Genomic DNA, 26670 nt, shown 5'->3' with positions numbered 1-26670 from the left:
ATTTAAAAGGCAAAAAAGATAGAGCAGGAAAAAAAATGAGGCAATAAATATATATGTGTAACAATTATAATGAAAAAAAAACAGAGCCCAGAATTTGAGAGAAAGTGGGGGACATGGGAGGAGTATGGGGGTAATGATACTATATTTTAATTGAAATATATAAAATAAAATATATAAAATACAAAAAAGGATAGGGCTGGAGAGACTGCTCAGCCTTTAAGAAGACTGGCTGCTCTTCCAGAGAACCAGAATTGGATTCCCAAGGTTCACATGACAGCTTACACTTTCAACTTCTGAAACAGGGGATCGACAGCCCTCTTCTGGCCTCTCTGGGCATGTGTGGTGAACAAAACACCAATACACATAAACAAACAATATAAGTAAATAAAACTAAAAAGAGGATACAAGTTGGGAAGAAGTTGAGGTGATATGGGGAAGTTAGTGGAGGAGTATGGGGTGGATGATAAAAATGCGCGGTATGCATATATAAAATTCCCAAAGAATTACAAAAATATTCTATTAAAAATAAAACCTGTATTCAGGGTTGTCCCCAATAGGAGCTAAAAACAAAACGAGTAGATAAAGATGAAAGACTTTGAACAAGAAATATTACTTGTAAGGAGAATGACTAAAGAATGTCTCTGAATCTAAGAGACTGAGATTTAAAACAGAAAAGCGTGTATAAAGGTCAATGCCAGCTTTGCATGGCTGTCCAGAATGGAGGATGAGGCAGGAGAATCGGGGCTAGCCTAGGCTATGCAGTGAGTTCTATCTAGGCTAGCTAAGACTATAATGTAAGTCCCAGTTTAAAAGAAAATTTGAAACCACATAAACACAAACACCAAACAAAACACAAGACAAACAAAAACTAATTAAAGAAACAGAACAAAACCTTCAATTACTAAAAGCAGTTACTTGGTAGAGTCACAAGAGCATAGTTTTCAGACGTGGCACTGAACCGTGGCTCTGATCACAGTGCTACTACATGATGATATGAAAATAAGCAATTTACTTGAACTTCCTGAGCCTGTTTACTAAGTCCTAAAATTTTTTTATGGCAATATTACAGAAACACAGCAAGTTTCCTTTTAGATACTTCCAGATTAATGGGAAAACAGGGTACAAAATTTTGAAAAATTTAGTGACTTTTAAGAAGTGTCTCCATAGTCAAGTTCAAATCTACTACATAAGAAGTGAGCACGAGGTAGAAAAACTAGGTTCGGCGGAGTCACCTGAAAACGTCGGTAAACAGTGGAGAAGATGGAATAATTGAGAAAAAGAAAAAGGTTTATCTTTAAAGACAATTTAAAACTTTGCATGCCAGAAGATGAAAGAGTTGACAGAGAAATTTGTTAAAAAATAAAGGTAACGTTAGAAAAATACTTATGCTATTCTCATACTTTTAAAGCCACAATGAAGCTGATAAAAAAAAAAAAAAAAAACCCTTACATTTGAAGACATCCAAAAGCTGAATAAAAAAAGTCATTTATATTTCTGATACAGTAGCCATGTTGGTAGCATCAATTGCTAAATTAAAGACAGGTAAGTGAGGCAACTATCCTATATATTCAATCTAGAAAGTGATATCGAAGATCTGAAACTATAGTTATATCAAGAAAGAGGGGCAGAATTAGAGAAAGTATGCTGAAAGAAATTACGGCAAATACATTTTTCTTTAAAATGTACTTAAAATATCTAATATAATATTATTTGATTTCTAAGTATATTTATCTAAATCGGTAACAAAAGCATAATTCAAATGAAAAAATTCTCACTCATATATACTGTCTACGAACACACTGTCTAAATTTCACTTAATTTTTATTCAACAATGATTTCACAGTAAGACAGAAAATCAGCCTTTACCATAGAAAATAAAGGAATCAAGCAGAACGTGCATCAGGTTCTCTGACAAGATGAGACAATTAGGGGAAATCCATTCCTCTGTAAAAGATTTGTGTTGACCCCATGTCCTGCTTGTAAACCATGTATTGCATTAACTCTAGGAACTAGGACAGGAAGGGAAGCCATGATAGACAATAAACTTGACTTGACAGGACAAAGTTAGCCTCTCAACCAGAAAATCATTTATAAACTAGACTAGATATACATACTTACAGACATACAGTGTTCTCAAAACAAAGAAGACAGATTTCTTCCCACATTTCTTAGACTTAGGTTTAGAAACATATTTACAAATTCTTCGGTATACTTCTGCTTATGTTGTAGTTAACAGGACTAAATTACATAAGCACTGGGCCAAAAGAGAAAGGAATAGCAAGGACTGCATGGTCTGTTTAAGTTGCTAGGTTGCTAGAAGCAGGAAATTAGGGATTAGCCTTTGGGGGAGCACCCCTAACACCACGTTAAGGAGTGACATCTTGCAAGGGTTTGATTCACTCTCCTTTAGTTCTGGTGTCTGCTGGGTCAGCGGCTTTATACCCAAAGAAGATACTGGGACCAGAAGCACAACAATTTGAATAGGGAGGACACTAACATGTCATTTTAAATCCTTCTACCACTGAGTGAACAGAGTGCTATTGCTGCGCAGTAATGACAAAGAAGGGTAAAGGTAGAACTGAGGTGAATTACAGCTCTTAATGTGACAGTAAAAAAGGAAATAAAAAATACTTGTTGGCCTATTATATAATCTTTTTTTTTTTTTTCAAAGATATGGTTTTCCTTGTAGCCTTGGATGCTCTGGACTCACTTCGTGGCCTTCAATTCACAGAGATCCACCTGCGTCTGCCTTCCTGAGTGCTGGGATTAGAGGTGTGCGCTAGCTGGCCTATTATATTATCTTATGGCTTGACTCCTTGCTAGGGAGGCCACATCTGCCAGCTGAATGACAGGCTGCATTCATGGCCTTTAGAGTTGAATAAATCATTCTAAGACAATCTATTGGTTCTATTTCCCTTGGCTTTCTTGACCTCCATGTGAACCAATTCTAACAAATGCACTTGCTGATTCTGATGTGTATGTAATGACAAAACCAACTGCCATCTTGCAGTTGTAAGGACTCTTTGCAACACCTGAAAATAAAATATTAGGAAGAAAGAATTGAATCTGAGATACTCTCAGTAAGGGTAATAATTTCTAAATTAAATTTATCCCTGATTGTTATCATGTTCCTATTGTCGGTAGCTCAAAGAGTCATTTATTTTTATCATCCTCATTACCCAAATCTATAGGAATTTGATAGATAATCCTGAATACAAATTATTTCAAAACATTGTTAATTAGCAAGTCAATTTATCTTCATATTTGCTTTTGAGAATTTAGTTGGAGTAAAAGGAGCTGGTTGACAATTAGATAAATAAATCCCCAACCGAAACACAGCTCAACTGGCTTTTTCTCTGTAAGTTAATACTTCCAGTTTGCTGGTTAGTTACAACATGTCAAATAATTCAGGATTTGCCAGACAAATGGTTGTGCTGAACTTGTGGGAGTGGCCAATCAATTTTCGGTCTAACTTGAAGCCCACATGGGAGCATATGGCCTGAAAGGGAACACGGGCCCTACACTGCTTGGAAGGCCAGGAACTGGAGACCGAGTATTCTAGTGACTAGGGTAAAACCAAACATAACTGGAAAAAAAAAATCAATGAATTGATTTCTAATAATATACTGCTACGGGAGTGGGTTCAGAGACCCACTGCCAGACATCATGCAGAGAGAGAGAGAGAGAGAGAGAGAGAGAGAGAGAGAGACGGTCTAGGGTCTGCACCAGGTCCTCTATGTTAGCTTGCTGCTTGTGTGGGACAGTGGGACCAGGTGTGACTCTGACTCTTTTGCCTATTCTTGGGACTTATTCCTCCTGTTAGGTTGTCTTGTCTAGCTTTTTGTTTTGAGGGTTTTTTGCTAAGTCTTATTGTATCTTGTTTTGTCCTATTTGGCGGTTGTTTCTTGGAGGCCTGCTTTTTTCTGAAGAGGAAACAGAGGGGGAGTGAATTTGGGGAAGAGAGGAGGTGTCGGGGGGAAAGAAGAAGTGGAGGGAGGGGAAACTATGGTCAGGATGTAGGAGAGAAGAATAATCTATTTTTAAGAGAGAAAGAGAAGGAAAAAAGGGAGAGAGGAAGAAGAAAAAGAAGGAAGGAAGGAAGGAAGGAAGGAAGGAAGGAAGGAAGGAAGGAAGGAAGAGAGGGAGAGAAGGAGGAAGGAAGGAAAAAAGGAAGGAAAGAAGAAAAAAGGAAGGAAGAAAGGAAGGAAGGGAAGAAAATGTGATGCTAGATGTGGCTGCCCTCTCAAAGTCAACAGCCTCTCCATGATGAGATCACTACATATCTATAAGACATCTCCCTCAAAATGCTTTAAAGCAAAGAAATGTATACCATTTATTCACTGTCAGCTTAGGTTCTCTGTTCCTTGAAGCCAAAGCATTCTAATTGATACCTACTGTAGGTACCAGTCCATAATATGAGGCAACAACTGAGAAACATACTGACAGGCACCAACACCTCAATCATTCCAAGATAACCTTCAGATTATATCCTAGCCAAGAATTAGAAATTTAAGTTTCTTCATCTCTAGGCTGTAAAGATTGTTCAAGGTACATACATCTTCCTGCTAAAAGGGCTTGTTATCAACTATCTACTATCTACTATCTATTACTGAGACTATTTTCTATAGCAAGATAAATAAAATTTTCTATCTCTGTGGATCTATGATTAATCTCAAAAGTTAGTGCATTTTTCCAGAATAAAAAACCATCTACATAGCCTGTAAATCTTCACTGGAAATAGGACATACTTAGATTTTACAGAGTTCATACGGAAAATGAGATATCAAAGACTTGATTACAAATAGTTAATTATACCAAATTACTAGTCAGGGACATTTGTATCAGTCTACAGAAATACTGAATATTGCTTTAGGGGCATATTTTGTTTAGTAAAACTTTTCCTAACAAATTAGCTAATAACCAAAATATCAAACATGAAAGTTATCTTAGTCTGTCAAGACACAACAAAACTGTAGTTTTCATTATTTATTTATTTTCATTTATTAGTTACAGTTTATTAACTTTGCATCCCACTGTATCCCACTCCCTCATTCCCTCCCAATCCCACCTGCCCTCTCTCATCTTCTCTCCGCCTCACTCCAAGTCCACTGATTGGGGAGGACCTCCTCCCCTTCCATCTGACTCTGTTTTATCAGGTATCTTCAGGACTGGCTGCAAAGTCCTCCTCTGTGGCCTAGTAGGGCTGCTTCTCTCTCGGGGGTGGGGGGGCGGTGTCAAAGAGCCAGCCATTGAGTTCATGTCAGAAATAGTCCCTGTTCCCCTTACTGGGGTACCCACTTGGATACTGAGCTACCATGGGCTACATCCAAGCAGGGGTTCTAGGTTATATCCATACATGGTCCTTGGTTAGATATACAGTCTCATAAAAAAACCCCTATGCCCAGATATATTTGGTCATTGTGGAGCTCCTGTCCTCTCCAGGTCATACTAACTCCCCCTTCTTTTATATGATTCCCTGCACTCTACCGAAGTTTTGGTTATGGGTCTCAGTATCTGCTTTGATACTTTTCAGAGGCCCTCTGTAGTAGGCTCCTGTCCTGTTACTTGTTTTCTCCTATATCTAATGTCCATCCCATTTGTCTTTCTAAGTGAGGGTTGATCATCTTACCCAAGGTCCTCTTTCTTGTTTATCTTCTTTAGGTGTACAGATTTTAGTATGTTTATCCTATCTTATAGGTCTAGGGTGGGAATGTAAACTTATACAACCACTTTGGAAATCAATCTGGCACTTTCTCAGACAATTAGGAATATCGCTTCCTAAAGATCCAGCTATACCACTCCTAGGCATATATCCAAAAGATGCTCAAGTACACAAGAAAGACATCTGCTCAACCATGTTCGTAGCAGCTTTACTTGTAATAGCCAGAACCTGGAAACAATCCAGATGTCCATCAATGGAGGAATGGATACAGAAATTGTGGTACTTTTATACAATGGAATACTACTCAGCAATTAAAAACAAGGAAATCATGAAATTTGCAGCAAATCGTGAGATTCTGAGTGAGGTATCCCAGAAGGAGAAAGACACACATAGTATATACTCACTTAAAAGTGGATACTAAAACTGTTGTTTTTAAATAGGAAGTACTATCAGACAATGGAAAAGAAAATAAATAATTGAAGGTATACAGATTCCATTATAGCTACTGCTGGCTACATTTAAAAACAAGCAATTATAAACCAACAGATTTTTATCAGAGCGATCATATTAGATAGCTCTAAATGAATAATATAACTTCTTAACCAGTCTTAAATCTATAAGTGTATTCCTTTAATAAAATCAAATATTATTGTATCAAATAAGCCCTACATTTACTTGTGGACTATTCCATATGTGCATCATGAATTATAGGCTTTAGAAAACTATATTGTAAACAAGTCGACTAACCAGAAATCTAACCTATTCAAATTTACTAAACTGCAAAATGCCTTCCTTACTATGTAATTGAGAATGTTCATTTGTATGTTCTGTTGAAACCAATTGGGGTTATCTATACTTAGTAGTAAAAGTTTTTTATTCACACCACTGTTCCTATGCTACAAAGTAGATAATAACCATTTTTAGGCTATACATTAAAATCTCTAACGACAAAGCGAGCTCCCTCTTAAAATTGTTCCTATAATGGAAGAACTTATATATTTGCTGGTCCGACAGCAAAAAAATATGTTGTTTTAACAATGTTATACATATTCTTAATTAATTTCCATCTAAAGTAGGTCAAACAAAATATTTTAAGTAAATGTAATCCAAGATCCATTTAGTAAAATGTATAAAAGGGTATAGAATTAGATATTTCTATATCAATATGGGAAAATATTCTTATACACCTAAAGCATACTTTTAAAAATCTGACTGCATAGCATTATAAAAAACTACTTAAAACACACCTGCAGATATGAAAACAAGTCTGTATTACACTATGCTTACCATCAGTTTTTAAGACTCTAAATTTAAAGATAACTATGTCCAGAAAACATTGTAAAACAAGGATCCTAAGAAACACTGGATGATAAACAGAGCTTATCACAGCACTCCTCGCAGAAGAGAACTGACACACTGAACTTGTACATGCAGGGAAAGTACAACTTCATGAAAACAGGTAGTACTCAGCACATTCCTTTTCTAGAATGTGGTCATCACCACAAAGTACACAAGCTCATGCACAAGATCAAGACATAACATACAGCTAGAAATCACAGTGTCATGCAGATAGCAACAGCGTGCTAGATAATCGTACCAAAATTGTGCAGATGTTCTCCCCCACCCCATGAGCCACTGCCAGCAGTTGCTATGGAGTTTGGTTACCCATATCCGTGACATGAACGGTGTCCTTTGGAGAATCTTGTTCCCTGTGGCTGTAAGTATTCTTAATTTATATTTTAATGATGTTTACTATGAAAAATCTTAAGTACAAAACTAGAAACCATGGAAAAGCACACTTCTTAAACAATACTCAACAAATATATGTAACTTATCTCAAACAGCTGCTGCAATAAACATCACTTACATTTGAACATATTATCAACAATAATTTACTGCTCATTTAGGTGGACCCAGAAAAATGTCTGTTGACAGTGCTCCAGTGAGTGGGGGAAGAAAATAAATCTCCAAAAAGTACTCTGATTCTAGCACTCCATTCCCATGACTTGACTAATTATAGTCATACTGCCAGGTTCTACATGAGAATATCTTTCCAATAACTTTTTTATATGAATTTGATTTACTTTGTAAACAATAAACAATCTATTTTGTATTTGTAATGAAAGTTAGAATACAGTCATTAAAATGTTTTCTCCCATTTTTCTGAACACATTAAATACCTTTTTTGGAGGGGTGTCGTATTTGTACCATAAATATATTCTAGCAAAGACAATTTTTTATTTTCTCTTTTGCTATAGGTAATAGCTACTTAGCTACTGATATTCACAACAGCATAGAATCAGAGTCTGGAATGACAGACTTGGAGTGGCTCAGCTCTGTGACTCTGGGCAGCACCATTTCAGAATAGTGAATTAATTTAGTCAGTAACACTCTAGACTATTCTAAATCAGGCCCATGTGTGAAGAAAAGGAATACAGCCAACTCTCAATAACAATGGAAGTTAGGATGGAAAAGTAAACTGAAGACCTAAAAATCTTATTTTGATAATTTAAATTCCCTTGCTTAACAAATGTTTGAATTATACATTTAATTCTAGCATATTAAAAAAGGGACTTAAATACCCTTTTTCTGCCTTCCCTCAAAACATCCTAGGAGTTATTAACAAGAACTACATGGCATAATGTACAGGGATGCAAACATAGAAACATCTTTTCTGTCTTATTTTTTCCAGTTTAGACATTTAAAATTATCTAACCCATATCTAGTGTGTGAGGTCATAATATTTTTGTTTCTTCCATAGAAAGCATGACTTTAGAATTTGTTTTTAAGACTATAAGATATTCAGCAAGAAACAACTACTTACCACAGTCAGTACCAGCAATGCTATCTCACTTTTCTGACTTTGTACAACTTGGTATTTACCAAATTATACTTTGCTTACAATGGAACACTTGCAAGACATATGAAAGATGATACTTTGATTCAACGTCCATATAATTATGGCAGAAGCCAGTGAGACTTCACAAAAGATGGGGGCTTACAAAAGCTGTCTCTCCTGATTCTTACACATCCCGGAGCAAAAACACTACACTAGTTGGCCTCAGTTCTTCTTCAGCAATCCCCACTTAATTGCTAAGCAGAACAAAGCAAAAGATCAAACAGCTCGCCACATTAACTGTTTTAGTCAGCAACCAGTAAAGTATAATGGTAATGAAAATAAGAAAGGCTCTGAAACTAATCCAGTCTCTGAATAACTATAGTGAGATTTCCCTACAAAGCACACTGGCCACAGTATAAGAGCTGAAAAGTGACATAACTTATGTTATCTGTCTACACAGAAGATACTGTGAAAAGCTACTATATTTTATAGTAAAAGATACTGGAAATTACAATAAAGAAATAACCAATAAACTCTAATTTATGATAACTCCTTATTGTTCACTAGAGTCTAAAAAGTGCCTTTTTTATTATAAAGGCTCCAAATATATAGTTTGAATGTTAGCTAATCATAAATTATTTCATTTTCATTAAGAATATCATGTTTTGGGGGGCACAGTGACATACTATCTATTGTCGCAGCATCCAGGAAACTGAAGCAGGAGGATCAGAAGTTCAAGGCCAGCCTGAGCAACATAGTAAATTCAAGACAAGCCTGGGCTATAGAAGATACTGTCTCAAAAAGCCCAAAGCAACAACAGCAACAACAAAAAGCATTAGAATTTCACCTACTTCTTCAAAATATTAATAGATAAAAAAGAGAATGGCTATCTGAATGTGAATATTAAAGCAGGTTTTTTTTTATAACATATCATTTGTTATACTGATAATTATAAGAGTGAATAATAAAGTGTATGTTTAAAAATGGCATTTAGCTTTATAAGTGTACAAGACAAATTTAACAAGGAAACTATTCATAGTAAATAAAAGTCAATTTATTTTAAAATGTACTGTCATTGGGTTATTTCATTCATAGTTATAAGAGCAATACTTAAATTTACACTTTAAAAACTGAAAAAAGTTTCCTACTTATAGCAAAATTAAGATAATTTTAGAACTACTTAGCTGAATGACCTAATTCTTTTTCCCATTTTAAAGAGATTTATTTAATTATGTAATATATGTATTATTGCTCTATCTGCAGGTATGCCTTCATACAAGAATAGGGTACAGAAGAGGGCATTAGATCCCTTTATAGATGGTTGTGAGCCACTATGTAGTTGCTGGGAATTGAACTCAGGACCACTAAAAGAGCAGCTGGTGCTCTTATGACTGTTGAACCATCTCTCCAGCCACCAACCTAAACAATTCTTAGTAACTTTATAACAAATGAAAATTATTTTAAAGTAACTATTAAATTAAAGTATTTTAATTAATGTTTCCAAAGAAAACAACATACTGAGAAGTAATTAACTCCCATTTCCATTTGGATTTGAAGGCCTAAGTCCAGGAGATATGTATGCATTTCTAAAATTCTTAATTTTTCCAAGATACATTAAGAATAGGAAATATAAGGGAAATTTTTTCTTGATATTTTGCTCACTCTTACGTATTATGAAATAATTAAATAACAGAATCAGGAAGAAGCTTTAGGTAACATTAAATTATGTTTTTTAATAAAAAATGATTATATTAGTACACGCATGTGTTTGTGCCACAGTACGAGTATGTAAGTTAGAAGGCAACTTTGCAGGTTCTGTTTTTTTCCTTTCACCTTTTTATAGGTTCCGAGCATTGAACGCAGGCTGCCAGACTTCACAGCAAAATCCTTTACCTAATGAGCCATCTGGCCAGGTAAGGCCATCAACATTCAACATCTTGATACAGAATGATGTTGTCTGTGATTATCTCTAATAAAAGTACATCACTATTAAATAGAATAAATGGGAAGATAATGCTGGAGATATAATTTGATGAAAATATTACATGTATGTTCTCATTGACAATTTTTATACTCACTGGTAATCTATATCAGGCCAGTAGAGTAATGTATACATGTCAAGAATTCTGCCATATAATGTTTGCACATAGACAGATTAGAATAGGACCAGAAAAGACAAATTACAGTTATGCCATATAACAGTAACCAGAAGCTTGGTTTTTCAGACCGAAAAGGCAATTACTTTTAATTTCCCCCGCAAGTCACAATATTAGAATGTTGCAGCAAGATCGTAAGAGTTCACCTGAGGCAGATAACCTCCACTTACCTCCTCTGGGTTGGCATTAAAGGTGAGGCTTCCCTCATCTAGCTGCATATACAATTTTCTAAAAGAAAATCCTAAAGGTGGGTTCTTATTATATATAGAACAGTGACCCCATGTAGATTTACACAACCTGTAAACATAAGAGGAAAAAAAAAAAGCCAAAGTTACTCTATTTCCTAAGATAAAACATGCATTTACATGACAAAATTCTGATGTTAGATGAAACAGAATTAGATTCTAGAGCTGCCAGAACACAAGCCAAGAATGGAGTTGTGTGAAGGAAATTCTGAGTGCTTGTAAAAACAACTTCAAGAAAACAAGAGTCTTGTGACTTCAGTCTCTTGAAAAACACAAAATCGGTTTTAGAATATTTTTTGTGCTCATCCTAGAGACAGCAGATAGTGAGTTTACTTCAGATTATTCATCACAGCTGACTACTGTAATTTATTTAACGCCTCTATGAAAAGTCATGTTTTTGCCACGGAAGTTTTGTCCTTGTGACTGCACACCTTACTCATGTGATTATTCTTAATCATGTGAGAAAAATCATGTGAGTAAGAAAATTCTTACTCATGTGATTATTCTTAATGCTCTCATGTCTAATGCTCTAAAGTTGGCTATTAAATGAGGCTTTAGTCTGCCTCATTTTTAAGCTCCATTCCCCCAGGTCCCATGGTCTTTAGAGAAGTAACATGTGGCTATAAACTTTTATTTTTAAATCTGCACTTCCGGTTTACTTAAATATGATCAATGCCATACAATTAGCAATTTTAGTAGCGTCTAAGAATTTGTGTAGCAAAGATTAATCATTTTTGTGACTACTATCTGAAATTAAGCACAAGCAATCAAAAATAAGATCAATACTAGATGACAATCACTTAGAGATTACTAAATGACAGTAACTATTTTCAGGGTTTTAAATGTACTGGCTTGCTTAATCCTGTCAATAGTTTTCCAGTGTTGGTACACCATACAAAAAAACTGAAGAAGAAACTTCCTGAAAGACACACAGCTAACATGCACAGCAGTAACATTTAGCTACAAGTCTTACTCAGAGCTTGCCATGTTAAGAAGCTATTTGGGATGTATTAAATAACCATGGCAACTGTGAAGTATCACTAAATGTTGGGAAAGGAGATTTGTCTTGCTCTTTTAAGAGATCATACATTAACAACAAATTAAGCACAGCATAATTCAACAACTACAGATACCAAATGCTGTGCTGCTAAGTTTCCTTAAGACACTGTTTCAAATCCGTGATTCTTCACTATTACAAGGACATGCAACTGTTAAAATTTCTACTCAACCTTGAATAAAAACTTTCTTCTTTCTGTAAACTCATCATCCCATTGTTTTCTCTACTGTCTTTATGTCAATATCAAAATGGACTGAGAAGATAACTATTACTTATTTTCCTATGATTTAGTAAAACACAGTAAAATGTATAAGCTCATATTAAAAAATTATTTCACTGGGAACAGAGACTATCTCTGACTTGAACTCAGTGGCAGGCTCTTTGATCACCTCCCCCTGAGAAGGGAGCATCCTTGCCAGGCCACAGAGGAGGACAATGCAACCAGTCCTGATCAGACCTGATAAACTAGGGTCAGATAGAAGGGGAGGAGGACCTAGCCTATCAGTGGACTTAGAGAGGGGCATGGGAAGAGATGACGGAGGAAGGGAGGGAAGTGGATGGGGAGGGAATGAGAGAGGGGGGCTACAGCTGGGATACAAAATGAATAAACTGTAATTAATATATAAAAAAATAAAAATTTAATTAATAATTATTTCATAATATATGCATGTTATGAAAAGAAAATTAAGCAAGACAGTATCTGAGTTAAATATCAGTGGATTAACTTACCCTTGCCAGAGAAGCTCATCATTAGCAAGGTCTTGCCAAACACAGGAAGCTAAGCAGAGGTCAGTTGCATTCAGATAGGATAAGATGGTGAAGCTCAGCTCGGGAGGCAGCATTTCCAAGTTAATGAACCCTTCCTGTTCTTTCGACTTCCTTGCCTTCAGAAGATGGTATATATCGATGCCTCCTTGGGCTTGTTTACGGTGGCTGGTGTGAGAAATGTTGCCTGAAGCCACTCTTCTGCTCTGCTCTCTGCTGAGGTAGCCTGGCTCACTGTAGGCTTCCTGTTGGAGATGCTGGTTTCTGGCCACTCTCCAAAGTCCTTGACCCATCTGCAAGCCTGAGAGAAAGGTGATAAGGTGACACAACAATGTAAACCATCTTTCCCAGTAGTATATAACAAATCTGCAGAACATATTTGTTTATCGGAATTAAAATTTTTCATTAAAATTCAGGGAGAGCTGTAGGATATTATAAGGAAGAGCTGGGATGCTTGAGGTGCAGCACTTGGAAGTGAAGTTTAAATACCTGGTCTGCTCATTGCCTCTATCCCAGCTTGCTTGCTAAAGACTATTGAGATCCACAGGTGACATAATCACTTTTTTTTTCATGTGGTGGGAATTAAGTTGCTGATGTCCTGAAGACACTTACAATTTATAATTATGTAAAATTATGGGCCAATATTAAATCCAGCTCTAATCAGAGCACAGGACTTCAGTTAAACTGCCTCCAGACCCTGCTTTTTATCATAATTCAGGCTCAGCTACGTTAGTCCCTTTTAACCAAACCCCCAGATGCATAACAGCTGTGATGCAGGCTTTCCATTTAATTCCTCCCAGTCTACACTTAGGCTGTGGACTGTAATAAAATGTAACATAGGCCCTGAAGTCTAATTCAAAACCTTATAAATTAGGCACCTAGAACTCCAGGATAAATTTCTTTCTTCTCCAAATAGCCCTGTGCATTTGTCCAAGGTATCCGGGAAATGATATAATAAGAAGGTGTTCTATCTCCCTCACCTACATGTCACCCGTCAGAGCAGCTGTTAAATATCCTGGACTCCCATACACAAATATTTAGAAAGAGACTAGTTTAAACTTAACTGATACTGCTTTCAAAACAGAGTTTTTCCTGAGCAAAAAAACCAACTAAAAAAAAAAAAAACTAAATAAAAAACAGTATTTAATACAAATAATTACTTTGATGAACCCCCTTTCAAATAAAATATTGTTTCACTAATCCAAATTGATTATTACTGTTTCAAAAATTTTAGAAAAATAATACTTATTTTCATATGAATACAGTAAAATAGTGAAATAATTTTCTTGTTATGATCTGAACCTTAGACGAAACACGAAAGACAAAACCACCCCTGCTAGGCACACAAAACTAACCTACTGGTTACCAAAAGGGAAAAGCCAGTTTATTGACTACTCTGTGACAACCACTCAAAACGTTTATGTATCATTACACCTTAATTCTCACAATCATCTTCAAAGGTCAGTAGAAATTTTATGTCTGTGACCACACAGGTGGAGAAGAGAAGATGTAGGGCTCAGACTTGGGTGCATATGAGTCCAAGGTTTTTACTAGAAGACCAGGGACCCTGACTGCTCTCCCAGTCTCATCGCTGGCCTGTACAGTACTTAATCTGCCGCTGCCAGCTGCAGCTTTTTTAGACTGTCCTGTGGAATGCATACAAGATTTAATGCAAAAAAAATATTGATTAACCTTCAACAAAGACTGATTAGTTTATAATCCTTGATTCTCATTTTTCTCACTAGTAAAATAATAGTTAATAATTCTTATCCCATGGGACTAACAGCATATAAGATTTGGTGACTAATCCAAAGTAGAAAGTTGTTATCCTTTAAATCTTTTTTAAAAGATAATTTTTACTTTGTTCTTCCATCCCAAAGTATATCTATAAGATTATTTTGGATGCAATTACCTAAGTAATCATGATCCTACTCCTAAATTGTATTACTTTAGAGTCTATGAGGTTCAGAGGAATCTCATTAACTTTTGCTAGGAAAACATAACTGGAAGACATAAGGAGAAGCTAACTGCCTAGGCTAGTACACCATACCTAAAAACAAAGTGGGAAATGAGGGAAATTATTTTGTAATAAGTCAGTGCAACAAAGATCTCTCTCTCTCTCTCTCTCTCCTCTCCCTGTCTCTGTCTCACTGTGTCCCTCTCTCTGTGTACACGTGCGCCACATGTTTGTGTGCTCTCAAAGGGCAGAAGGGGGAATAGATCTTCTGGCACTGGAGTTACAGGCAGTCTTCTATTACTACTGGTATGGTTTCCAGAAAGAATTCCAAAAATTGATGGGAAGACTATGCTGGTCAAATGGGTCTTTTGGAAGTACTCTGAAGATACATTTGTCATTTAACAGAAAAAAAAAATATATCAATCTCACTACACCATCCTAGTTGACTTCATACTTGTCATTATTCTTGGGTCTCAGCCTCGTGGAATGCAGATATGTGTCATCATACATCAGTATTTTCAGTCTTTTTTCAAGACAGGGTCTTGCTGTTTAGCCTACGTTGGCCTCAGACTTTGGAGCCTCCTGCCACAGTCCCCACAAATACTGGGATTATAGCTGTACAGTACCACTCCTGAATTGCATTTCTATATTATGATATCTTCACTTAGATATGAGTCTATTAAAATAGTTTGAAGTGCATGGATTATGTAATATTTTATTCATTTGAATTCATTTTCATCATAAAGCTTATTAAAGGAAATAAAAACTCCAACACATAAAATAATACATATATGTATGTGAATATGACAGTTCTGTGGTAACTGCATGCTAAAAATGACTAAAAAACTCCATTTCAGGAGAACTGATACCCTCTTTTGGCCTCTGTGAACACTCCATGCACACAGTGCATAGACATACACACAGGCAAGATGCCCATATACATATATAAGAGTAAATCTTAGAAAGCAACTACAAAAAATAAAAAGCACAGTTTTCATTTAAAAACATCTCCTTTGTAAAGGGATTTTCAGACCTAGAAAACATTACAGAACATTATTAATATTATTAATTTTTTCATGTATAATAATAGTTTTGTATACAATTTACTTTCAGTAGATGGATTGCATTTATTTAAAAGATGGTGTTTGGCTGACTATCAATGTCTCACTCTACAATATATATTATTATATATCCAATATATTATATGTACTGTTGGGGGTTGGCCTGGTGTTATGTATTTTAATCTTAATTACTGGCCCCCAAGATCTTGTCCCTGCTCAGATGAGTACATTCTCACGTAAACCTGCCTTGTGTAAACCTTGGGCCACTTAATTTAAAGTTGACTGGTAAATAAGAAATGCTGAAGGTTGGAATTTGGTAGAAGAAATGGAGGTGGAGTTTGGGGTTCACAGGATGGGGTCATCAGGAGACCACTAAGAAGTCCTCACAATCATCTTCAAAGGTCAGTAGAAATTTTATGTCTGTGACCACACAGGTGGAGAAGAGAAGATGTAGGGCTCAGACTTGGGTGCATATGAGTCCAAGGCTTTTACTAGAAGACCAGGGACCCTGACTGCTCTCCCAGTCTCATCGCTGGCCTGTATCTGAGAAAGGATCAGAGGAGAAGGAAATGGACTGATGCTATGGGTTAGCATGGGAAAGGAGCCCATGGCTGGATGAGCATCGATGAAAAACATTAATAAGTATTTTGGGACCATGGATGTACGCTAGCTCAAGACTGGGGATGGAAGGTAAAGTTAGTTTAGAGGATTAATATCTGCAATGCTCTAAGTAAAGGCTATTTTATAAAATACAACAAGTGTCTATGTCTTTATTGGTAGCAGGTTAGATGATACTTCTGTAATAACTATAGCCTAATAATAAACATTTATTACACTATACCTTCTAAATTTACCACAATATACTATACGTTAATATATGTTATATATGTATTATGGAGAGTAAAAGAGTGATAGCATATCTATATGTGTATGGAGAGTCAGAAATATTGTAATAATATATTAAAAATACCACACATAGGTCTGGATTGAAGACCAGATTGTATGGGGCTGGGGAAAGAGAGACAGACAGTGGGAAAGCATAGGAGAAGAGAAAAAGGGGGGTGATGAAGGGCCCTGAGAGTACAGAGAGGAGGGAAGGGGAGAGGAGCTGAAGCAGAGAGAATGGGTAGTGATGGGCTGTCCTTTATATCTGGTGCACAGCTGAAGCACACACACCTGATGCACACACTGGATGGCTGCAAGTGATGATGTTACAGGTTGCTAAGGAACCTAGGAGTGGGCTAGTGCATTGACTTGTGAACTAACAAATATATATTTCTATTCTTTTCAAAATAATAGACTATTTATGAAAAACAAAATACAAATTATTTTATTAGGAGATCTTCTCTATCTAATATAAAGCCTGCCTGTTAAACATTAATCAGTTTTTATCACAACATTACTATATTAAATGGGAAATGGTGGTACAGGCTTTTAATCCCAGCACTTGGGAGGCAGAGGCAGGTGGGTCTCTGAGTTCCAGGTCAGCCTGGTCTACAGTGATGTTCAGGACAGCCAGGGCCACACAAAGAAATCCTGTCTCAGAAAACCCAAACAAAAGAAAAAAAAAGAAAGAAAAACAAAGAACATTCTTATATAACTGAACAACAAAGCATGACTGGAAGAAGGAAAGGTAACTGCACGAATGCTTTCATTCAGTGTCACTGAGCTGAGCACTCAGGCAGCCTAAGCCGTGGCTGAAACCCTAATGCCCTAGTTAGGGTTACTATCACTGTGATGAAACACCAAGACCAAAAGCAACTTGGGAAGAAAAAGGTTTATTTGGCTTTTACTGTCCATCACTGAGGGATGTCAGGACAGGAACTCAAGCAGGGCAGGAACCAGGAAGATAGGAGTGATGTATCATCAAGAGTGCTGCTTACTCAGCTTGTTTCCTCCTAGAACCTATGACCACCAGCTCAGTGATAGCACCACCTACAATGGGCAGGACCCTCCGACAACAGTCACTAATTAAGAAAATGCCCTACAGCTAGATCATAGGGAGGCATTTTCTCAGTTGAGGCTCCCTCCTTTCAGGATACTCTAGCTTGTATCAAGTTGACATAACACTATACAGCACAACTAGCAATGAAGAACGGTTCATTTTCAGTTAATACGTATATAGTGGCCAACAGGACTACAAGAGTCTCTTAAACTCCATTCTAATTATTTTATTTTTCTTCAGACAATATGATTCCATAAAGTTCCTTCTGAGCTGTGTGAAGTCATACCTATGTGTTGACTGACAAAACATGAGTAGTTTCACTTAAATGGCTTTAAATGGGATTCTAGTGGTTTTTTTTTTTTCACTGTGTTTTACATCTAAGTAGTGAAAGTGGAATCTGTAAATAAACATCCTAGCTCAGATAAAGTACCAACATATTCACAGATAGTTATGTTTAAAATACAAATTTGATTAAATTTTAAAGAAAGGAAATTCACCTATTTTTTTTTAAAAGCTTTTCTCAAATAGAGTCTAACAACTTAATGTTTCACTATTTTAGGTTTTAAAATCTTCAGGTGCCATGAAGTGGTATTAATGGAGTAAGAATGTGGGAGAGTCTGTGAGAAAATGCTTTCAGTGAGGCACTTGGAATCAGAATGGCAGCCTATAATTTACATCTGGACATCCAAAAGAATAGACAAGGAGACCACCAAAGTTGTTTAGAGTAGACTGGTGAATTTAAAACAAAACAAAACAAAAACAAAAAACACCTGATAACCAATCACACTCCTAAAATTTAGAGCCCACAGTTTCAGAGAAATGAAAAAAGGTAATCCACAAGGAGGGCTTTCTAAAGAGAAAGGGGAAACAGTTAAGCACTGAGAGGTCACAAGGCACATTCAACACATAAAAGCCGCACTCATTAAATGTAGCGATCTGGCCCTGCAAGAGCAGTTTTTCTTACTAAAAGGCATACCAATCCTGGGTTGTTTTAATTCAAAAAGATTTACAATATTGCCTTGTTTTCTAAGGCTCACCTCACCCCCACCTCTTTAATTTCTTCCTATAAGTGCTAGGAAAATAGCATTTAAACAAATGTAAGAAAATGAAGACATGCCATGCAAAAGTACCCACAAATCTGAGAAGTTTTGGCTTATTTAATTTCTTCAGTTTGCTTTGACCTAAACATGCTTATTATAAAACAAGTTATGTTTTAACTTGTACATACAATTAATGTATCACATTGCTCACAGATACCAATTGTATTTAAAAAGGTTCTCTTTTTAAAGCATTACAAATTACTCAGTATGACTGTATCAGTCCCCATGATGGCACATTCCAGCATACCTCCTCAATGAACATCACCTAAAGTTTTAAAGCAAAATACTGAGGGTGGTAACCTGAACTAAGGAGCAGAGTCAAATGAGATGTAGGCTCCTTCCTTAGCAACTTGTGAGAACTGGGCAAATCTCTTAAATTTTGAACTCTGTTTCCTCACATGTAAAGTAAGAGTTCTGAGCTGACAACCCAAATCTCTTTCAGCTATACATTTGTTTCCAGAGATCTTTGCAATTAATACAGAAATGTAAGACATCAACTAGGAAACAAAAGTAAAACTATCTTTGCAGATATAACCTTACATGCAGAACACTAAAGATTCTGAAAAACCTAAGGTAAAACAGTTAACTGAAATTCACAAAAGAAGCCACACCCATGTTAAAGATTATTTTACAATATTGACTGATTAGTACATTGTGATTATGGAGAGTTGGGATGTAGCATATCTTTAATCAAATTATCTTGGACTATTTTTAACCCCTTAATAGCCATCCATTGCCCACTTCTGTCTGACTTACTATCCTTGTGACTGTCACATGAAACCTTTTGGGATATATTAACTTAATTGAGCAACAGCTTTCACCAAATAAAAAGCTAACCAAGTACCAGACAACATCTGAAACCTGTGGCAGGAATTTCCCTGATCATTATAACTCAACTTCCTCATGCTTTACCCTGTATTGGAAAAGTGCCTTGATCTAGACATTCTTTTGTTCTATAGTTATAAAAATGTCAAAAAACTGTTACAGTTTTTTGTACATGCTGGAACATGGTATTTGGAATAACCAGAAGCTATGTTCTCAGACTATGGAGTCATGTTTGGCTTTGTTTTATAAGCCTTCTTTTATTCTCTTTGAAGTAAGACCTCTGCTTTTGTGTCAAAAACAAAACAAAACACCTTAGAGTTAACAAATGAATTCAGCAAAGATGCAGGATGCTAGGTCAACAGAAAAAAAAAAATCAGTTTTACTTCTATATACTAATGAACAATCTGAAAAGGAAATTAAGAAAATAATTTCACTTACAAGAACACCAAGAATACAATATTAATTTGACTAGTCAGGCGAAAGACTTCTACAACTCTACAACAAAAGGTACAAGCACTGCTGATAGAAGGAAGGCAAATAACTAGACATAGTTTTATACTAAGGAATTAGAAAACTTAACATTGTTAATATTTCAATACTACATAAAAACAATTTACATGATACTGCTTACATGTACTTACAAGGACTTAGAGTAGCCAAAATCATAGAAAACAGAATGGGATTGCCAGGAACTGGTGAAACACATGGGGTGGTTGACAGCCATAGAGTTTTACCTTTATAAAACATAAGGAATTATGCAGATAGATAGTGAAAATGGGCACATGCCCCTATAAATATATTGAATTCCATTGATTTGTATTTTTTCAACTGGATAAGATGATGAATTTTATTTTGTACGTTGTTTCACCACAACTGAAAACTAAAAAATCAAATCCAGATTCCACAAAAATAAAGAGGAAAATTACCTAAAAATGTACAACATGAAAACATGGATAAAAAAAAGGAAAGATGGTGGAGATGGTGGTGTATATTTAGCATTCACACTTCCCACCTCCTGTTTTCCCACCCTCATCACATCTATAAATAGCTAAGCTGTATGGGCAGATAAAGGCTAACTTTGGTTTATTTGTTAAATCTGGTTCCTTCATTCAATAGTTTAAACAATCCTATGCCCCTTATTCTTGAAGAATATGTAAATGGCTAATTCTAGAACTAAGCTCCTTAAACTTGTTGCCCAACTTGAATGTAAACCTTTGTTTTACTTCAATAAACGTGGATAATATTTTACAAAGGATTTATAGTATCTATCAAATCCGGGAAGAAGCATAGGCAACTTTCTATTGGGTCATAGCCAAAACACTGCCATAATAAACCCTAAAGCCACAACCTTTTGCTCCCAATAAGCTTTTATCGTTAATGTGCCAAATCTGTACTGGTGAAATGCAGTGAAGTATGTGGATAGAAGATGGTGCCTGCTGATGTGGGACAATTATGGGGTCATATGAAGGGAAGAGGGTTGCCAATTTGTACTTGCTAAGAACAAAGAGAGTCTGACAAATGCAGGAATCATGTTTACAATCAAGACTTGACTTTGTTGTAAACCATGGATAGGAAGGGTTACTGTGACTCTTTTTTAATCCTATGTTTTCATCTGATCACATTCAAACCTATACAATACACCATAAACCAATACATCTTATTCATTAAAAGAACATTCCTGAGAAAAAGATAAGTACACCCAAACAGTATTATTTACTTAAAAAAAGATTTATTTATTATGTATAGTGTTTAGACTGCATATACACCTGTATACCAGAAGAGGGAACCAGATCTCATTATAGATGGTTGTGAGCCACCATGTGGTTGCTGGGAATTGAACTCAGGACCTCTGGAAGATCAGCTAGTGCTCTTAACTGCTGAGCCATCTCTCCAGCCCTTATTTACTTTTTAAAACCCTTCAAATAATATAACTTTAAAAGCCATCAAAATTTTATGTATTTCTATTGTTAAGACACTTGAATACAACTCTATCTTGAAAGATACTTTCAAGGGTACACACACATACTTTGTATGTACACAAAGTATGTATGTACACAAAGTATGTGTGTGTACCCTTTTTCTTAAGTCCCTCTTCTTTCAATGCTTCTACTAAATCAATATTCCTTATCTTAGTAAACTTTGCTTCATATAGTCTCATCCTCAGGTTTTTGTTGTTGTTGCTGTTGTTTTGCAGTATAGTAAAATATTCTGGCTTCATTTGAGTAGAGGTCTCGAAAAGCACTCCCTGGCTGATATAAGTAGCAACATGAGGCGTAGCCCATTCTGCTACCCTTTACCATTCATAAATGCCATCTAATGCTTGTCTTCAAAATTAAAAATACATTTCCAAAACACACTTCTCCGAACTCTATTTGATCAAATGGGTTTAACAAAAATTTTCCACTGACCTGCATTTTATTTAAATTCACCCCTAGCCTTTTCTTGCTTGCTTTTTCAAAAACATTCTTTTATACATCCATTTGATCCAATTTCAGCTATGTAAAATGGCAATAGATAAGAAATACACAATCTCTAATAGTGATATATATACCGTAAAATCACAAACATTCCTTTCAGATACTCTATTCTTCAGGTAATACTAAATAACATTCTTTAGGATAATTAATACAAAATACATTTAAAAATTGTTTTTCAGGAGGAGCTATTGCTAGTACAGGTTTACATATAACTTCACAATTAGACATTTATTCTATGTCGGACTTATTGTCTTTTGGATATATTTTGGCTCAGCTTAAAAGCTGTCAGCCACGGTAACTGTGCCAGGTGCCTTTAAAATGGATTCTAGTGATTTTTTTTATTCTTGGGCCTCAAGGCCTATGCTATCCTCTGACCATCTAAAGTGGGCTGGATTTAAGACTCCTAACAAATACAAAATGGCAACAGTAATAGGGTATCATTTCTAAGGTTGGATTATAAATTACAGGTGCCTTCCTTCAGTTTGGATGATCTGGGAGAGCAGAAGACCCTGTCTGAAAGCACAAAAGGGAGAGCAAACACTGAAATGAACAACAAATTGTATTCAATTGCAATGATGAAGGTAGTGCTTTGAAGAGAACACAGTGGTCCTTAAAAATAAATGTCTCATTTGTAAACGAAGTAGCCACAATTATTAACTAGTAAATACAGAATGCAAAATAAACCTAAAATATATGAAACAAGAATTGCACATTGATATGGCCTTTGTCTGAACAATGCGTATTAAGTACGTACCAGGTGGGAAGTGGAGCCTAGTCACAGAAAAGCAACAGTAACAAGAACAAGAACAACAACAACAACAACAACAAAAGAAAGATAAAGAAAAAGAAAAGAACTTAGCCAATTTTATAGTTAGTTTAACAGCTGTAGAAACTAATCATCAGCAGTGATTCTAAACTGTCTGTATTTGGATTCGTATTAATGGAATGTTGTAAAAATTGAAAGCGTGCTTGGGCACCTAATAACACTATAACTAACACGAAACAACACAGGAACCTGAAGAAAGTAACCTTCGCTGTTTGTCATCTTTCTTGGGGGACGACACCGCGTCTCTACCCCGAGTCCCAAATCGACCTCTATACCAGTGGCCTAGAAAGAGAAAGAGGCGACCCACGCCCGCCTCTCGACGCCGATATACCATTTCGATAAGTCGCTGCCGCTGTCACTCAAAACGTACTACAGTGTCATTGGTCCTAAACTGTTGCTCCCTGGGCCGGCGCTGCTAAGTGGCAAGCACACCTAGTCTTCTTTTCCAAGAAGAAAAGCGGGAGCGTACAGGCGGAAGAGGCAAGGCTTTGGAAGTATCTGAGCCGACGCCAGTACCTGAGCGACCTGCGATCTCCCCCGCCGCCGCGACGACTCAGCCTCCGGGCAGGGGCTGTCAGCCGAAAAGAAAATGGCTCAGCCGGGTACTGATGCCCAAGCCATGGAGAGGCCTGTCCAGTGCGCGCGTGTTCACGCTGGAGAACGCGGCGGCTGCGAGGGCACCCGGAGCAGTCCCAGACCCCCGCGAGTTCACAGCACCTCAGCCTGCAGAAGCCGGAGTGTCGGACGGTAAGTTTTTGACGTTTCCTATTGTTGCCGGAAGTGACGTCGCGGAGCGGCTCCTCATAGAATAAGGATTCACTTTTTCTCTTTCAGATTCGCCATAAGGTCTTTATTTTTTCGCATGTTTTCCTAAAAGATTCTGGCCTCCGAGTTATGCTAGTCTGAAATGTGACATCTAGTGTAAGTTATATAATTGATCATCCCTTAGTGAGAAGCAAGTCTCCCAAGAAAGTCTCGCAGACCCCGTGTGGAATCTGCGCCGAGGAATCCCAGACTTTGGGGCCGCCGGTGGCTCGGAAGGTTTAGCCGCTGTTCGCGCCGCGCTCGAACCCTCGGTGCCTAGTCCAAACCGTCGGCGCGAGAGGCGCCCCAGGGCGCGGGAGTTCAGCCTCTGAGTCTGTAGGAGAATCGGTCCCCGCCACTCTCTCAGGTTACTCTCACTCTCTTCTCCTTTCAGTGTTGGCCCGGTCGCCTCGGCACCCCTTCGCTCTCCCTGGCGGCTGCTGGCTGGGTCCGCGCTCGGGAACAGGCTGTGCTCTGGTGTGAATGGAGGTGGTCTGTCTGCTGTGCTCACCGAGGTTCCTGAGCTGAGGGCGAACGACCAGGTCTACGGCTTCGTACTTTTAAGTCTAGCGGCACGAGGGGAATCCTAGATAGGACCTGACTCTGTACACAGGCGCTTTGTGCCCTGCAAGTAGGAAGACCACCTTCTTAGAACTGGTTTTAAGGCTGCGAAGTTAAACACTGTAGATGCCTCTTAGAGCCTGTCAGCCAAGAATAGATACATGTAGCTCCAGAAAACTGTCGAGAAGAGTAAAAATACTTCTTCGTGTTCTCTTTGCTTTCATCTTCATGGTTTTTATTCTAAAGAATTTTCCATCTACTTTTAGGACTACAGATTTCTCTCTCTATAAAAAGCAATAGTAACATATTTATTCTTGACTTATGGCTGGATTAGATTTATTTGCAAGCGCCAAAAAGGACAGTTTGATATATGAACGCAGCGGTGCCACTGAGCTATTGCTCCCATTCACCCTAGCTGTCTCCTGCACCACCACCCCAACCCCGTCACCGAACCTCTTGTCTTACGACAGCATTTTCCTAATATCTGTTACGGAGAGATTTTGTAAATTTAATTTCTAGAAATATTTATTCCTCTTTCTAAAAGCTTAGCTTGTAGACAAATCGAGCTGGATCTCAAAATCCTAGCTATACACCGAGGTTAAAGTTTAGTTACTTTATCCTGAACGAAAAGATTTTTGAGTACAGTGATATCTTATGTTTTTAAAGACCTGTAAATCCAGCTATGAGATTGAGCTGGATTTAAAATTAAACATTTTAAACTGCTGGGCTGGGGATCTAGCTCAGTGGTAGAGCCACTGGGTAATATGCCAAGGCCCTTCGTTCAGTTCCCATTCCTCACCAAAGCCATGTTGTGCCATTCTCATAACCTCTTCCAGAAATTCAGTTGGCAGATTTGATTTGCTCTTAACTCTTCAGAAAACTAGGTAGACCACTGAGACCTTAATGATTGAATCTGAATACTTTTAATGTCCATTGATATGTTAAAAAAAAGTGTATAGTGCTTATTGGCCTCTTGACTAAGATCAAGTGTAAAGCATGTATCAGTACTTGATTAGCTTTAATTAATAATAATAGTTTTAGTATTTACCAATTAAAAAATAGGAAAACCTTTCTTAAACAGTTTTCTGTGATCTTCTTTAATGTCTTTGTTTTTCTTTTCTGTGAAATCTTCACCTATATATTCAAGCTGTACTTGAATTTTACTCTTCTTCAAAATACTCATTCTGTTGGTAATGAAGAGGATGTAAATTCCTAGGGCATACTTTATTGTCAGAAATTCCATTACCAGAGGTAGAAATAATGTAAAGATAAAGATGTTCTAAGATATGAGAAAAAGAAAAGATCCCACAGAATAATAGTCCCAGGACTAATCGAATATCCTGGGAAGATGGGATATGAATAAAAAGTAAGAATTATGTTAAGTCAAACGAATCTGGAACCAAATAAGATCAGACCTGCAATCTTAAATCTCAGGAACAAGGTTTTTAGTTACTGCCTCAGTAGTTCCCACTTCACCTGTCTAGGCAATAAAGGCTGATCTGGGAAGTCTGTCTTAACCATTTCTGTATGTTTGTCTACCCCTGGCCTGGATAGATGTGAAATTATGCTTACTTTTTTGACCAGCATTTTGTATAATTTGGTTTTAGGATTCCTTCCTTTTTTTCCCCTACAATTTATATTGCTTAAACATGTTAATGTTTAGTCAATGTAATTTAATGTTTCAAAACTGGGGACCAGAATGCCAGTGTAAGAGTACTTAAAAGTATGCTCAGCAGCTTGTTCTTTGCCATGTTCATAAAGACCAGACTGGAAATGGGAATGGTATTCATATAGAGATTGAATAGGTGCCCAATCTAGGGCAACGGCTACAGAAATGGATGGTGGCCCGGGCTTACAATTTTGCAAATTGCCAGCTTTAGTTACTTCTCTTGATCTATGTAGATACAGAGGTGGTATGGGAAGGGGTGATTTATATGTTGATAGTTGCTGAAATGCAGACTGGGAAAAGTTATATAAAGTATATTTCATCTAATTGTTCTTGTTTTTAATGCCAGTGATTTCATTTTCAAGGAGCTTTAGTCTCAGAGAATTTGTTTCTCAAAGTACTCTTACAATTTTCTTGAACAAGATAATAGTAAATTAAGAGTTTGTTTTGTTTTGTGTTTTAAGATAGGCATCTGATTGGCAACTGCATGAAATCCAAATCCAAGCCCTGGGGAATAATAACTAATCTGTGCTATATTTATGTTTATTTTTATTGGTTATATTATATACCTTTTGTAAGCATTAAAGGTAATTAATGATGAAAGCTATTTCAACTTGCTATGTTTTTTCCAAATGGTACCAGCCGTGATTTGGATGTGAAGTGTCCTCCATAGGCTGGCTCGTGTTTGATCACTTGGTCTCCAGCTTGGGGTGCTAATGTGACA

General features: G+C 36.8%; 2 protein-coding genes across 12 annotated transcripts in view; one reads left to right on the top strand and one right to left on the bottom strand.

Moving 5' to 3' along the window:
- Positions 1-23570, bottom strand: part of Fbxo8 (F-box protein 8) — a 33472-nt gene extending 9902 nt beyond the window's left edge. The window contains exons 1-4 of one of the 4 annotated variants that reach the window (XM_060381802.1): positions 23119-23135; positions 20254-20346; positions 12689-13025; positions 10828-10954 (exon numbers count right to left, since the gene is read on the bottom strand). In XM_060381802.1, coding sequence (XP_060237785.1) covers positions 10828-10954; positions 12689-13025; positions 20254-20346; positions 23119-23134 — 573 coding nt within the window. In that variant the 5' untranslated portion in view covers position 23135. Of the gene's footprint in view, positions 1-7259; positions 7363-10827; positions 10955-12688; positions 13026-20253; positions 20347-23118; positions 23136-23431 lie in introns of those variants that run through there. The other 3 variants (XM_021653790.2, XM_060381801.1, XM_060381803.1) reach the window with 3 other exon arrangements.
- Positions 23571-23942: 372 nt separating this feature from the next.
- The window catches only part of Cep44 (centrosomal protein 44), a 38012-nt gene continuing 35284 nt past the window's right edge, over positions 23943-26670 (top strand). For all 8 annotated transcript variants that reach the window (XM_021653788.2, XM_060381798.1, XM_021653786.2 and 5 more), the window contains exon 1: positions 23943-24086. The gene's annotated coding sequence lies outside the window, so the exon portion shown is untranslated. The remainder of the gene's footprint in view (positions 24087-26670) is intronic.

Source organism: Meriones unguiculatus, chromosome 4, assembly GCF_030254825.1.
Source record: "Meriones unguiculatus strain TT.TT164.6M chromosome 4, Bangor_MerUng_6.1, whole genome shotgun sequence".
Lineage (NCBI taxonomy): Eukaryota > Metazoa > Chordata > Mammalia > Rodentia > Muridae > Meriones > Meriones unguiculatus.
The sequence above is the reverse complement of the archived record's forward strand: the minus strand, read 5'-3'. Positions and strand labels throughout refer to the sequence as shown.